The following is a 16,126-nucleotide window of genomic DNA, read 5'->3' as shown; positions in this document are numbered from 1 at the left end:
TTGCCTTGGAAGTTGAGGGAGATGTTGGCGTTACTTTCGCCGTAGCTGTTGAAGGCGTTGCACCGATAATTTCCGCCGTCAGCTTTGGTCGGATTCGATATTTCCAACGTTAATAGATATGTGTCCTTGCTTGTTGACTTTCTCAGCATCTTGACTCGCGGACTGTCCGCTATTGCTTTTGTCCCTTGGTACCAGGTGATGTCTGGCACCGGATGTGCCTCCAATATACATTCCATTATCAGTACTTCGCCGTCTTGACGTATCGTTGGCTTTTTTGGAAATCGGGGCGGTTTTCCGTCGGGTATTCTAGTCGAGGGGGAGGGGGAGGATTAATCAGTAAAATCAATTCCTATGACTGACTTATTACTTTTACTTCGATACGTTTCGTTTTTCCTTTTAACTTTGCGTCAAGATAGAATTATGCGCTCGTGATATTTCATTGCTCGACGATTAACAACTGCTGTTAATCGAATATATTTACAGAAAATACCGCGTTTATTATCGATAAATGGAAAAGACAGAAGTTCGCGTTACTTGTTTTATCTATATTGAAGTAACTGTTACACAGATTGAAAAAATTGACTCATTAAACGAAAATCGTTTTGATTTCTAGAACTCTTGTTGATAAATAGTCGTTGTCTTTTTTTTTTTTTTTTTACCAATCGTTCAATCGGATCGTACAGACATATCACCTTACTCAAACCTGATTTCTAACCATGTCTTTGATTTACTCTCTAATACCAACGTCGAAAAATTGATGGCTAGGTAATCGCGAAGCAATGAAATAAGACAAGCAGATTGACATTAGTGTTGTAATGTGGCATACTTCGGTTTATCGCCTCCCTCAAAGTTGAGATTTATCGTAGCAACGCCGTTCCCGTGTTTGTTCTTGGCGATAGCTTTGTATTCACCACTGTCGGCCTTAGCAACGCTGGTGATTTGCAGCCTGGCTAAATGGTAGAGCTTCTGATCAAGTTCGAGGGAAGTTGTGAACCTCCCGCCGTCTTTTATTTCGTCGTTGCCGTGATACCTGTTGCCACACATTATCATGTAGATATTCACTCGTCTAACATCCCATCACCGTCACATTTCAAATTTCAATTTATCCACTGTCTGTTTTTTTGTTTTTCTTTTTTTATCTTTTTTTTCTTTCAAATATCGCATGCTTGTACAATGTGTATAAAAGAAGAAAAATCGATCGCGCCTACTTATTGCGAAGTAAGGAAGAAAGAAAAAAAAAAAACAAATTGTAAGGAAAAACAAAAAAAAAAAAATCGAATGTCACACGCGCTTTAACACCGGCGTATGTTTTTTTTGTTTTTTGTTTTTTTTTTTATTCAATTTTATTATCATATTCTGTATCTTGATTTCTTTTGCGATTGAATTTGCATGTATATACGGTGTTGAAATTATTATGTACGTGCGGTTGAAAATTGAGAATTTGAAACTCCGTTGTCAGGCATGCACGTCTCATTATTATATACGTGTAATACTTTTCGCGCGTAGGTAAATCCTCAATGAAGATTAGGGGCATGCTTTTGTTAAGTCCTTACCATTTGACAGTCGGTTTCGGATCGCCGACTAATCGACATTCGAAAGTAATAGTGTTGCCATCGTCCGACTGTCTGATCACAGGCCTCTCGGTGAAGGTTGGCTTGATTCCGTCGTCTGGGACGGGCGCCTCGTCGCCTACATTCACATAAACGCAATAACGTGCCTCAGTTCAGCCCTCTTCCATTCGCGAATTCATTTTTTTTTTATACCAGCCGGGATTATTTATTATTGAATTTTTTTTAAATAAGTGTGATTTTTTTTTTTCTTTTTCTTTTTTTACCCACGTTTTTCTTTCTCGCCGAATCAATTACGAACGCGTTACAAGTAATACAATATACGCAACGTCGTAATTGCACAACTCGTTATGTTTTGTAACTATTTTTTTTTTTTTTTGTTTTTTATAGTTTTTACTTTCGATTTTTCCTCCTTTCAACTATATCTTAAATTAATCGCAGTTCCTGTATATCCATATCAATGAATTATACAGTCATTTACATCGCAACATATCATGGAACACAATTCCATTATTTGAATAATACATGTATGTATATTTTTTCCACCCTCGACTCACCGCGTTTTGTAATTATCAATAGTCGTTGTATTAATTACAATATTATCACATACACATACGTGCGTGAACGTGTTTTCGGTGTTTTTTGTTCCGTTGTTTGTTTGTTCGTTTGTTTGTTTACTTTCTTAAAGTTTTTGTGATCTGCCATCCTTTCTTCTTTTTTTTTTTTTTCGTTCTCGATTTTTCTTTTTTTCTCTTTCTCAGTATCTTGTCTAATACTTTTACAGGTGAATTAAGCGACATTTTTATAAAACAACTACGTCACAATTATTGCCAAACACTAAATGAGTTAGGAATATTACGCTACATGTGTATATAATAATAAAATAATAATTAAAACCCTGGCTCTAGATCTGGTTAGTGATCCATGAAATGTTGTGTGTTCGTGTGCATGTGTATATACATGTATATATATATATGTATAATATTATATGACAAGTAATGTGAAGGAGACATTGCGTTAATTGTTAGATTGAAAAAATAACTATCAATGTATGTACACGCAATTGTCTATAATAAAATTACAATTTCGTTTCGTTTTTTTTTGTTTTTTTTTCTTTTGCACGAAAAGAATATGTGCATATATGCACAAAATATTATTCAACAGTCACTTTGCTGTGTATATCGAATCGATACCTATAACTCGTTGATACACAGTATTGTTAATCACTTGTTAATAATATCGCCAATTCTTTAGTCACATATACGGATATGATTTTGATCAAACGCTTCGTTTTTTCGTGTAGGTGCATACATGTAGATAATGTTGTTTAAAATTTTTAGAAAAATTATTTTTGTTATTATAATGATTATTATCATCATTGTCGTTGTAATTACTATTATTATTACGTATTATTATTATTATTATTATTATTATTATTATTATTATTACACAGCAGCGACAGCGTAAGCGAAAACAAACTATGTTACGATAATACGTTAATTCAAATTCATTAGATTCATAAAAATCCGTTTATCCGTTATACAGGGTGTTCTCCCCTTTTTACTGTTTGAATAAATTCGTAAACGTGATTATAATTTTAGCGCTCGAGATGTGATCCGAATCTTTGTTTCTATCTTTTCATTATTGAAGAAAACAAAAACTCACCTAAAGCGTAATTTTCACGAATTTATAATCAAAGAAAGATTAAAAATTTTACGCATGTTTAATCAAGTAATTGGCAAAATCAAAATACGCTACTTATACTCTTCGTTAAACAGTGCATTTTTGTGTCTACATTTCGCTATTTTTTTTTTTTTTTTGTTCCCATCACAATGTAGTCTAATAAATTTTTCTATTCGTATAAGTTATTTTTTTAATCCACGGGTTGATAAGACAACTTCTTATTTTCTCTTTTATAATGATAAATAATTTTTTTTATATATTAGATAATGAGTTATGATCATCCTATTTTATTATCCTACCTTGAATTAATTATTAAGACGTATTAAATAAATCATCGAGTTTACAGTGGAGAATGTATTTATTTGTATTCAACGAACAACTCAAAACTTTTTTGCACGTCTGAAGTCTAATAGTAAATTAAGTTAAATGCAAACTGTAAATTTCCACTGTACACCGATGTGCGAATGATATTAAAAAAAAATCTTTCTCTTTTTTTCAAGTGAAAAGTAAAGAAAAGAACCTAAAATACTACGGGTCGGGAAAAAAAGATCTGTTCAATACTTACTGTCGAAATTGAGTGAAATCGTGGCGTTGGACTCGCCGAGCTCGTTCTTTGCATTGACTTTGTATTTTCCAGCATCCTCAACAGTCACGTTCTTGATTTCTAACGTTGCAAAGTACGAGTGGCCGTCCTTGTCCACCGTTAACTGAAAATCGAAACGAAACGGTAAGTAAGGATAGAGAATAATCGCTTCAAAACCACGTAAGTAAAAGTTATAAAAAAAAAAAAACATGATAATTCTTACTTTGTGGCGCGGGGATTCCTGGACCAAATTTCCGTTGTGAGACCAGGTTACTTTGGGGGTCGGATCCGCGGTTATACGACATTCGAATAGTAATCGTTTTCCATCCTCTTCTTGTCTGATCGCCGGCTTTTTCGCGAAGGTTGGAGCAATGCCGTCGATTTGTCTGTACACGACAATAACGTATTCATAGTTTTCATCATCTGTCATGTATATAATTTGACTCACAAACAGACAATAACACACGACAAAAGTTAGCGTTTTTATACCTGTATCATTAACCCTCGGCGAGCCAACATGGACGATATCGTCCACCCTTACTTTATCATTCATCGGTGTCCGAGGAACTTTTCATTGTTTAACAACTTCTACTAATCAACTAGTTAAAAATTTTGTAATGAAGACCATTAGAATATCAAGTAGTCACCCGAAACTGATTACCCGAATCTTTTGGAAATTTTTGAAAATCCTCAAGTGGGAGAAAACGAGTCCAGAACGAAATCGTTCATATTGGCCGGCAACGTCATTAAAAAATCACATGGTCGGCGAGGGCTAAAAACGCTACGAAAGCAAAGACACAATTTCAAATGTAAGATTAACTGTACCAAGGATGTACAATAATGTACATACAAATAAATTCTTAATTCCGCGTCTATGGATCATATTACGTTGTGAAATAGCAGACAGATTTAACGGCGTTGGCTATCTGAGCCGCCATCTTGAATTTCGACTCTGAAATACGAGGACTTCTGCGAATGTTCAAAACGATCTCACAGCCCCGATATTCGCTCTAGTCACATCAACTTGAACGCAAAAGCTTCATTACTTCTCGGAGAACGCAAACCGACTTCACTTGAAGTAAATCGATACTCAAAAGCTAACAAAACATTCGCTTGTACACAAAAAGTCATCCGCTTTTTGGCTACTAATTTTTGCCCAATACGAATTATTGTAGAATTTTGGAACTGTAGCTCGGATAGCCATCGACGCCGTTACCCAAAAAGCGATTATTCAACAACACGTCGTTCGATTTCAACGAGAATTTACGATCGCAGAAGCAAATACAGTATCGTCGATTATGGTCGGAAAAATAATTTTCATATGTTCTGTGATCAGATCATCGAGCGATCAATTCTTGGTACAATCCCAACTTCGATTTCGACGTAGCCGATCAGCTGAAATCATCGTTACGATTCTATACTTATTATTTACCATTCGACAGATATAATTTCGGTAATAGACTACATCGTGTGATACATTCGGGAAAAAAAAAAATTGTAACGCGATCGTGTCGAATGTGACCGTTTGTTGAACGATCTCGCCTATATGCCCTCTCTCATGTATGGCATCGTACCAAAATATTTGATATTGTTAGACCCGCTCTGCGAAATTAGTACATCGTGATGATGAGCATAACGGTTAAAAATAAAATTCGAATGCTGCAACAATTACAATGTACGCTAATAATAAATGTATTCCGAAAATTTCTCCGAAATAACATTCGAAATGACGAAAAATTGAATTGAATCTTTTTTTTTCCACGTTGAATAACAGCCGATTTTATGGTGCACACCGAAAATCAACAAATTTTCGAACAAATCGTTGCGTGCAGATACGACTCTCTGCAATTCAGTTCCCTGTGTGTACAAATCTATTTAATATGCACGCAATTGAGTAGAATAAAACACACGGCGAAAACGAGAGCTAGGAATCCAACCGGCATGAATGTAAAATAATCGACACTAATGATTAAAGAGATCTGGGTTGTTCTTTTGAACCTAGATAGCCCGGCGTCCAAAGCCAAACAGTACAACGGCCATCAAACGGAGATGCGGAGCAACGTTCGAGATTCCGATATACTATGTTTAGAGAAGTAGGTTAGGGCAGCTGTTGGGCTGATGTCGGCTTTCTTTTTCGTCGGGCGTACCTGACCAGCGCGTAGCAACGCGTTAAATTATGCCATCTACTTCAGTTTTAAGCATGATTTAGCATACTGAAAGAAAAGAATTCGCTTTGCCCCACATTTTTTCTCTGCTCTCTTAGAAGTTAGGTCGTCTACCTTATAAGTTAGACCGTCCAACGCGTCATACCCGTTTTCGTTAGCCGGGGAATCCCCGGTCCAACGTTCAACCGCGATACCGTGAAGAGCGTCTGCGATCACATTGCAAGTGACGAAACGAATTTGGATGAACCTGTTTCGCCGAATCGCGGCTTGCTGCCAGTTCTTAGATGAAACTTTACAATATTTCGACAATTTTTCAGAAAACATTGACGCCAAGTACAAACTTTTGAAACGCTGTTACTACGCCTGCTTATTATTGATAACGTAAAACACTCACGAGCAGAACGATGAAAACAGGTGTTATTTGAGGTTGGTAATTTATTAGTGTTAATAAACAACAATTTTGAACGTCAAACGCGTTACGTAGTTAGTCCGTAACTTTTGATTGTATTATTCAGACGATGCACGGTGCTTGATTAGCGAAAGCTTCAAAGGCAAACTTATTATCATGGAGGTACTTGGATGTGGAAATCATATACCAAATAATAAAAATAAATTCAATAATAAAACTCAAATGGATGGGTGGTTTTTCATGTTCCAGACAATATTGGAAATAAGGATTAAGAGAAATAAAAAGCGGCTGGAGAGTGATTTGATTCTGACTGATGATTATTCGGAAGGCTGCTTTTATATACATATCTACATCATATATTAATACTGAATTGAAAATTTTTCGTTAGTGATTATTTTATGGATAAATATATGAAAAATTTTATAGAAGAGAGTTTAGTGAAAATTGCCTTTCTTATTTTATGTATGTATAATTTTTTTTATGTCATTGTAAACGTTATTCGATTAATTGCAATGTAACAATACTATAAAGTAAAATTATTTGCATGTGATTTTATATAAATAAATAAAAAAATATATATATATATGTACACGGTACGATTATTACATGTGACGAATACGAGAACGGCAATAAACAAAAACAGTTTAAACCGGAAATCACAAACTCACCGCGCCTTTTCTTGCTCGGCCGCTAAAATCATAAATGGAAAATAATATAAAATATTGAAAAGGTGGTTGGTGATGGTGGTGAAACGCAATTAAACGATAATGTGCGGGGTAAATAAATAAACAATATGATAAAATGATGAAGATAAATGGAAAATTTGAAAAACAATAACAGATGGCGTCGGAAGAAGTTAGTTTTCCTTGCAAGGTGTACACGAATAAAATCGAAGCAAGAGCCTTCAGGAGCAACATTCAATTCACTGTTGGATTTTTTCTTCAATTTTTTTCAACTCATTTTAATCTACCAATGCGACTTACTTCTCCCTAGGCTCATCGACAGCTGTAAAACATACAATGCGAGTTATTAATCGAACCAAATACCCGCCATCGTGTCAAATCTATATGTATCCGATCAATTTTACATGATCGGAATTCAAATATAAACGAGAAACGGATCAACAACAGTCGCCACCTTTTTCTTTCCTTGTGATAAGTTTCGCCAAGAATTCTACTTTCATTATAAAATTATATCGATGAAAGAAACTTTTCGTTGTGAAAGCTTGATAATTTCACCCCACGAATAAATCGAATGATCTATAAACTTCTCGTCTTCGGAGTAATATTTTTTTTTTTAATTCGATTTATGAAATGATATTACGAACATTTTTTTTTTTTTTTTCTTTAACAATATTTTTTCAACGCCAAACTTACGGCTGAAGTTGAGATTGATGGACGCGGCGACTTCTCCCATCTTGTTCTTCGCCTTGACCTTGTAAAGTCCGGCATCGGTCTCTATTACGTCGTCAAGCTCGAGTACAACGAGGAACTTGTTAGTCCCGATACTTTGTATCTTGAAATTCGTCCTAGCGTCCTCGTTCAGCTGTGTCTCTCCGCGAAACCATGATATTTCAGGATTTGGGGAACTCAACAGCTGACACTCGAATATCAACCTGTTACCCTCGTCCTCCTGTCGTAATTGCGGCTTCTGCGTAAAGCTGGGGGCAAAATCTTCGGCGACCCCCATCGTGCTGGGGTGCCTGTACACATCAATTTCATCAATGTTACAAAAAGTCCGGTCTTTGTCACGATAAAAAATATCTCAATGGCCTTTGTCATTTTTTTTTTTTACCGTTTCACCCATTGGATTCACTGATTAGATGAAAAAAAAAATCCCCTTCAAATGATCATTGTTATACTCACGCCTAACTCCTGTTCCTGCCTTCGCTAATTACAGTCAGCCGGCACCATCTACCTTATTTAATTTCGCACCGATCGATATACACCTAAAACGAAGATAAGAAAAGTTATGAGTAAGACGAAGGGACGACAAATATTATCAACAATTTCCATACCGCATTCCATTGTAATTTGACTGACGTTTGAAGCCTGAACATTTCGAATTTGAATCACATTTGTTAAAATTATACATTTGGCTCTATAATGTCTGCTCTATTTTTTGCATCGAAAAACAACGTGACAGCAACGATTATTTCGAACCATTTCGAACAGATGACATCATGTTTTCTATTTATTCAAACGATTTCGAGACATTTTATCCGGTAATCATACATTATTTATAACTTTTCCCGTGATTCACACAGCAAATTAAAACAGTTTTTACTTTCTTCACTTCAGCATTGAATTTGTTAATAGCGTTCTCTCTTCAAAACTACACTAACGCCAAGTGCTTCGAGATTCATTTCCTTCATTCCCGAATATCAAGATTTCGACAATTTTCAAAGTTTCTAAAATTCATTGTCAAATATCGGTTCGACAAGAAGAAGAGTCCGAAAATAAATATGAGTGCACTTTACGAATCGATACAATGATCTGATAAAATCTAGCTCGAATCCGAGATGTTCAGGGTCAGACGTTGGTCCAGTTGGCGTGGAACGCCCCACATATTTGATCCAATTTTCAAACTAGGTGCGTGGATTTAAAACGATGATTAAACGTAACAGCTGGGCTCGAGAACTGAGCAGTCTATTATTTGCAAATTAGGTAGAAAATAACACCCGAATGCCATTTGATCTGCGATCTCGCGTGATCAGGGCAAAAAGAATTCTCTAATAAATAATAATAAATAGTTAATTGGTTGGTGAGAGGTTGCTAAATAGCGTTGTTAACGACTGTACTGCGTCAGGTCAAACATCGTTATTTCGCAACTGCAGTATTACACGTGTATAATTAACGTCACACGAACGTCTGAAGATCGGGGTAATTAATGCCCGCCCAATTAAACCGAGCAACGTTTTACGCCGTATTGCCAAAACCGTCCTACGCTTCAACATTTAACACCGCTGTATCCAACTCGCTCAGTGATGCTAAATTTTAAATGACCGGAAATTTATCAGGGATGATAAATTATCACCCACGGGATTTAATAGAACTTTGAGTCGTTTGTTTCCTCGTTCCACCCGCTTTCAACCTCTCGTGATTTCAAGAGCATAATAAAGTTGATTGACTTAGATGTTCCAGGCCCGGTCTACAAGCGGTGAAAAAAATGAACGTCAATGACGACCGGAATGAGCCGATGGCCGCCATGATTCTATCCATGGCCCACCTCACGACTTTAGCATCTGCGTTCAGTCGACGAGGACTTAATTTAACAAACCTTTATGCTGTTAAAGTTTCTTTCGCGTATGCACGATAGAAAAATGTCGGTAATTTATACTTTTGAGAAGGCAAACGAACGTGATTTGCAATGAAAGTGTCCTCGACTCTCTGACGTCGCAGCGTCACGTACGCAACATTGCATCATAATAGGCTGAAATAACGTTAATTATCACTCGAGTTGGTTATTTCTTTCTTCACTCAAGTCGATACTTTGTTTTTTATTTCATTCGATCTCACTCACTAGCCGGCTATTTATTTACCGCACGTTTACTCAAGTATAATAATACACTGTCGGATAATTTTATACCCCAGATTTAATTTACGTCACTAATACTCGTCCGAGGTAATAAATTAGGGATCGAAATACATATAATCCCGCGACACGGAGTCATATAGTGTTAAAAAATTATAGCAGAATAAATATGTATGCGTATACGTAAAAATAAAATGAAATCCAAAGCCGTGTCACGTGAGATGGTGGATTACGCAAGGAGATCTATTTCCATCCATACTTCGCGCAGAATTCTTCCAGTTGTACAACGCGTCGAGGTTCCCCGCGTGCCTATGAATAATCTCGAAAAACGTTAAACCCCCGTTTCCATTACCAGTTTCTCATGTATACGCAATACGAACGGTAAGGCGGAGTATCGAATCGGAATTACGCAAAATACGGAAGGTTGCAGACTGCAGTTCGCTAGAATTTCCCCGAGTCTATGACTGAATTAGAACGTCGATGCCCTCTTTCTCACTCTGCAGACCGTGCAGCGAGCTATTCACCGGATACTTACGCTACTTTGACGTATAATCGAGCAGCTGCTGCCGGCGCTTGGGTCTCGATTTGCACGAAACCGGGAAGAAGCAGAAATCCCCGGGTAATGAAAATCGGTAGAGATGAGACCGAGCAAAGAATGTACGTAACGGGAGTTTTCCGTGAAACTCACCACTTGACGCCGACAGATAGGCAACCCAAGGGCCAGCTTGCATATATGTAGCTATACAAAATGTATATTCGGTTGCCTATCTGCCGGCGTTTGACGGTGAGTTTCACAGAAAACTCCAGGTACAAGCGATGGAAATTCGTTATTTCCAGCTGATCACAAAAGTCCTCGACTTTGACAGCAATCGCCACGAAGATTATAAATTTGGCTAGATACTTGGCCGAACTGTACCTGAGGATAAAAATTTCATCTATAACGCGCTAATCGCGTTTCGAGTAAACAAATGTGTTATCTATACGCGTTTATTTCGACCTAGAAGTTATAATTACAACATGAATGATGCATTTAGAAACTGTCTTCGTTCTCTGTTACTCATACGACTGGTTATTATTAGATACTGAGTCAAAGAAATCAGGAGCTTGCTAAATGTAATCTATATCTGCCCTGATGTAAGCTTCTGCAACGTTAAAAGCGCTTTCGCTACCATCCGCTTGTTTTAAACAGTTGAGAATCTCTTTTTCGTCGTATCAAAGTAACGCGATTGGACCAACAAAGAAAACCGGAAATCGAATCGCATTCCTCGCCCATTCATCTCGTCACTTTCCCAACAACAAAGAATCCTTTGAACGTCTTGAATCTGTGAAGCTCAAATTCCACCCAACCTCGAAAACTGAAATTTGTGCAATATATTTTTCTCGAATAATTTCCCGATGATTCGAGGTTCGGAGAAGTTTCTGTCTTGTAAAAGAGAAGAAATCCATCTGAAATTATCTTTAACGAAGATATCTTTTTCAAGTACAGATCGAGTGCGTTCTCCAAAACTAGATTTCGAAGGTCGATTGATCGTGGTCAGAATGCAACGACGAATAGTGTCCGCTATTTATGCCAGAGGTTTCTTCTTCGAAATGAAGAAAAAAAAAAAAACAAATTGTTGGGTCATTTTTAGAGAATGCCAAAGCCTGCGAAACCAAAGGCCGACTTGTACTCCGGCATCTCGAGGTATTTCATAAGTTTGTGTAAGAAGGGGATTTTTTCTGGTTTTCGGTTTGATCGGGCGGTTAATTTGGTTGAAAACTCGTGGAACGCCGGGTATTTTTACACCTCGAGAATTTAGCTGTTTCGGTGTAGTTATCGGGGCGGGGCTAAGACATCGACTGCCACCTACGCCACTTCGGGGCCATCGCGAGACGGAATCACGAAATAACTTTGGGGAGTATGGCGATATCCGTCCAACAAAGCGCAGAATCCAGTTCAGAGTGCTACTTCGCTTTACCTCCACTCTCTTCTTCCTCCTCACGTTACGCTCTCTAAAAATAATCCCAACATCGAGCCTAGATACCTAGACCAGTCTACGAATAGTTTTTCACTGGCTATCTGTCGATCGCGGACTCCGACTGCTTATCCTTATTCTCATTTCACCCCGTTTTATATTCACTCCCGTATCAATTTTTCTTTTATTTTCCTACTTTTTTTTTCTTGTTCGACCATAGAAAATTCGAAAATTATACACGGTATAACGATAATTGAGAACTATTACAGCTTCGATTACGACGATCGTGACAATTACAATTATCCCATCTCACGTGAAAAAATTTTATCCTCAATTTTTAACTCCGAATTAAACATAACGCGCGTAATTCTCGTTAAAATTCTTTTTTTTTTCTGTACTCGTTACTATTATTAGACAGAGTTTTAGATTGCGTAAGTTGTCGCAACGGGTTGAAGAAAACTTGATATTCCTTTCAATTTTTGGTATCGTATATACGTAATTTAAAATATGATTCACTTCACGGGGATCGATCACTTTTTACGTGCGTTGATTTATGTTATTTCAAGTAAATTGAACGAATAAGAAGAATTAATCGCGTTTCCGTTTCACTGCGAGCGATTTTTTTTTTTTTTTCTTACTTTCATTTCATATTTCAAATGAATATAATCGTTTAAATTTTCATCACCATGCCGTATTTTAAGCAAGCTGTAATAATTTTTCCGAATTATATTTTTGGTCACTTTTATAAACGAGATATGCGCATACGTATTTCATTCAAATTTTCAATTTTTATACTTCCTTCGACAACTCGCTGATATCTATGTATATAGATGATACAGCGATGCTATTCAATTTCGAAACGATCCGCGCACTGATCGTGAAATATTAGGTACAGCTGTATCGTCATCTCGAATATTTTTCGTAACATGAATCACCAAACACTTGATACCATCATTTGCAGCCAAGGACGTGAGGAGAATCATCCTTTTTTTTTAAGTTTAAAATCCGGACACCATTTTTTTTGTTTTTTAATAGTTACTATACTTCAGTTTAAGTATTTTTAAATTTTCTCGTTGCTATTTTTATCCTTAGCTTCCGTTCACTGAGATTGCGGTAAATATTCGACGAGAACAAAAAAAAAACCTACGCTACCCAAACGCAGAAACGATAATCGTAATAATTTCAGCAGCGATAATCTATCTACGGCTAACGAATTGTTAAATCGGTGCTGTGACGAGTTTTTTGTTTCCTCATATCTTGCAATGACAGAGCGTTGGAAGATTGGAAAGACAGAGAGAAGTACCGAATCGAAAGAAAGTCAAGTACCGTAACCGTAGTCAATGGTCAAGGTCGGATGAGGTGATGCGAAAGAAGATGGAAAAAAAAAATAATTAAAAAATGAGAGCCAAGCATTCTACTCTTCTCGAATTTTACATTTCTCCGAAGAATAATTTCATTACGAACTGATATATGAAATCGCGTATCTTATCGTCGCACAAAACGTTACCAAACTGACCTATAAATAATATCTTGTAATACCGAGATGTTTTCGAAATACGCGGATACTCTATGAAATAAAATTAACACTAGCGCAAAGTAGGTAGATATAATAGACTGCTGCTCTAGCTGCGCATACTTAACTAGATAGACATTACGTATTACACCAGGTATATCCACGCACTGACAATCAACTGTATGTGCGCGCGCGTGTGTGTGTGTGTGTGTAAAGTTTTCTCGTCTTTTCGGTAAAGTGCACAGCGATTTCGAGGAGAAAGATCTCTAGATCCTACCGAGCCTCTTGACCACGACTGTAACTGATTCGAAGCACAGAGTTTCAACATAATTCGGGTATAATAAGTGAGACATTAACGTGTGAACATTTTACACACTCAAACACATACACAAACGATCCATTTCTGTACAGATATATAATGATTAATCCACTGTTCGCAAAGAAGAAAAAGAGAAAGAAGAAGAAGAAGAAGAAGAAGAAACAAATGGAAGACTAGAGAAAAAATCTACGTTACGAATGCTCGAAGTACGATACATGATTGTCAACGATTTTAAATCAGCTTCGTTACAACTTACTTGAAAATTTTTTTTTAATTACAATCTTCTTTTAGCAGCTCGTGCTTCACAGCTATAACAATAATAGAAAAATCGTCGAGTATAAAAGGAAAACTAAGATCTTGGAGTTTAGAATTGAAACTGACAAGTGCCGGTAAAATGTACGATTTTTTTGTCTTCCAATTCTTCCTGTTATTCTTTTTCGTGAAGTGCGGCTGCTCGTTCAATTCGAAATTAGATCAATTATTTTGTTGCCATTCTTGTTTTTTTTTTTTTCTTTTACTTCTTCTTCCCCTTTATTCTTGTTTTCGATCTTACAAAAACGACGATACGTATGTATACACATAAAAGTTATACAGCATAATATCAACCGTACAAAGAGTAACGAGGAAAAAGAAGAAAGAATGAAACGAAAAAAAAAATAAATAAATAAATAAAAAAAAAAAACGTAATTAATTTACAAAGCACCCACCACAAGTAAAATTCTCCAAAATTTGTTTTTCCTTATCCTTTGTTTCTATCTCTTTCTTTTCTTCCTTTCTTAATGCGCCGATATCGTCGTGGTATAAACGAGATTTACAGCACTTTTACAATATACGAATTACTGTTTAAGAAATACGGATAAAACTGCGATATAAAATATGTGTGTATAATACAACGTACAAACACGTCCGGGCTTTCGAACAATTCGCGCAAACGATAATTTCTCGACGTTGTTGTTATTTTTTTTTTTCCCCCCTTTTCTTTATATTGTTTCGGACCTGGTTTTTTGTTTTTTCCTTTCCTTTCTATCCGTCTCTTTTCTTTTCTTTTTTTTTGCTTTTTTTCTTTTTTGCTTATTCCCCCTTTAACCTCTTCGCAATATTACAACGTGTGCGCGTATTTTGGATCGTCGTATAATGTCGTTCGCCTCGTTTGAATTGCCCGTCGTCCCAGTCGCTGGGGCCCCGCGCACGAACTAACCAAACTAAATCTATTTCTTGACGGTCGGTTCTCGGCCGCCAACCGCCCTCGCCCAAACCAATCCCCTCCTTTTTTCCACCTTTCATTCCGCATCCCCTCTACTTCGATATATAGACGCATGTGTGTGGGTATTCCGCCTAACTCGATGTCGCACAATTTTCACTACATGTGTTCTTCCCCTGTCTAACTATACGTGTACCTAACTACACTGTCTAACTGTACTTATACCTAACTAGTGTGTCTATCTATGTTTAAATAACCTATACGTACGCAGAACGTGTAATATTTTAGTACGTCTCTACACGGTTGTACCGCATATTTCGAAGTCACGAGTAATTCGTATCCGTATCCTTGACGCGTTTTTTGTTTTTTCTTTTTCATTCCTTCCTCAAGCCCGCTTTTCAACTATGTTCCATAACGTAAATTGTACAGGAGACTCGGTGGAATAACTCGGAGCAATTAGCTGCAGAGCTTGTATAGCTAGCGTTATTTTTTTTTTTTTATTTTCAACGTTTTTCATTTTTCTTCGCCGTTCGATGAACGCCGTTAATTCCCAAAACCGTGAAAAGATAAATAAACGATGATCACTTGACGCGAAAGCTCGATGAATATTTACGGCTTGAGGTTGTTAGAATAATACCTCTGCATACGATTCATCGATTTCTTTTCCGAAAAAGCTCCTCGAGCATTTTGCATCGTATTCACGTTAAATTTCGTTAGTCAAATCTTACGTGATTTTTAATTGTTGTAGTCCCCCCCCTGCTTCTTCTTCTTCTTCTTCACTTCTCTTCGAGCCAAAAAAGTCATCTGAGAAACGCGAGAAAGTCAATGAAAAAAAAATCGATACAAAAAGGCAACGTCGTAGCCAGAAATATAATTATCTTCATTGCAATCATAATGAAATCACACTCGAATTGAAATGCAGTTGTCGCTGTTTAATTTTCCCTCACTTTGCCAAACTTTCCAACGACGAAACGCGCGAGATTAATTGATCGTGAATTGAACGTCGAACCGCTTTGTCAACGGCGGTTATGTTTAGTTCCGCTAGAATAGACGCGTATAATGAGGTATATAGATAGATTGGTCATACGTATAGGATTTTCAGGGGAACGTATCGCCGCAAGTTCGGCCGATCGTTTCACTCTGACAAGTTCAGTAGTAACGGTCAACGGGCATAAAGGACGCAGAAACACGTACGT

The 16,126-nt window shown here is 36.9% G+C and overlaps 1 protein-coding gene across 1 annotated transcript in view; it reads right to left on the bottom strand.

Annotated features, from left to right (window-relative positions):
* LOC124304634 (twitchin) overlaps positions 1 to 14,967 on the bottom strand; it is a 76,281-nt gene extending 61,314 nt beyond the window's left edge. Inside the window, 9 exon segments of the mRNA XM_046763116.1 lie at positions 5 to 306; positions 827 to 1,030; positions 1,554 to 1,689; positions 3,817 to 3,958; positions 4,058 to 4,220; positions 7,392 to 7,413; positions 7,785 to 8,110; positions 8,274 to 8,356; positions 14,437 to 14,967. Coding sequence (XP_046619072.1) covers positions 5 to 306; positions 827 to 1,030; positions 1,554 to 1,689; positions 3,817 to 3,958; positions 4,058 to 4,220; positions 7,392 to 7,413; positions 7,785 to 8,097 — 1,282 coding nt within the window. The 5' untranslated portion in view covers positions 8,098 to 8,110; positions 8,274 to 8,356; positions 14,437 to 14,967.
* Between the last annotated feature and the right edge of the window lie 1,159 nt (positions 14,968 to 16,126).

Source organism: Neodiprion virginianus, chromosome 5 (genome assembly GCF_021901495.1).
Source record: "Neodiprion virginianus isolate iyNeoVirg1 chromosome 5, iyNeoVirg1.1, whole genome shotgun sequence".
Classification (NCBI taxonomy): domain Eukaryota; kingdom Metazoa; phylum Arthropoda; class Insecta; order Hymenoptera; family Diprionidae; genus Neodiprion; species Neodiprion virginianus.
Note: the sequence above shows the minus strand (reverse complement) of the source record. Positions and strands in the feature narration are given on the sequence as shown.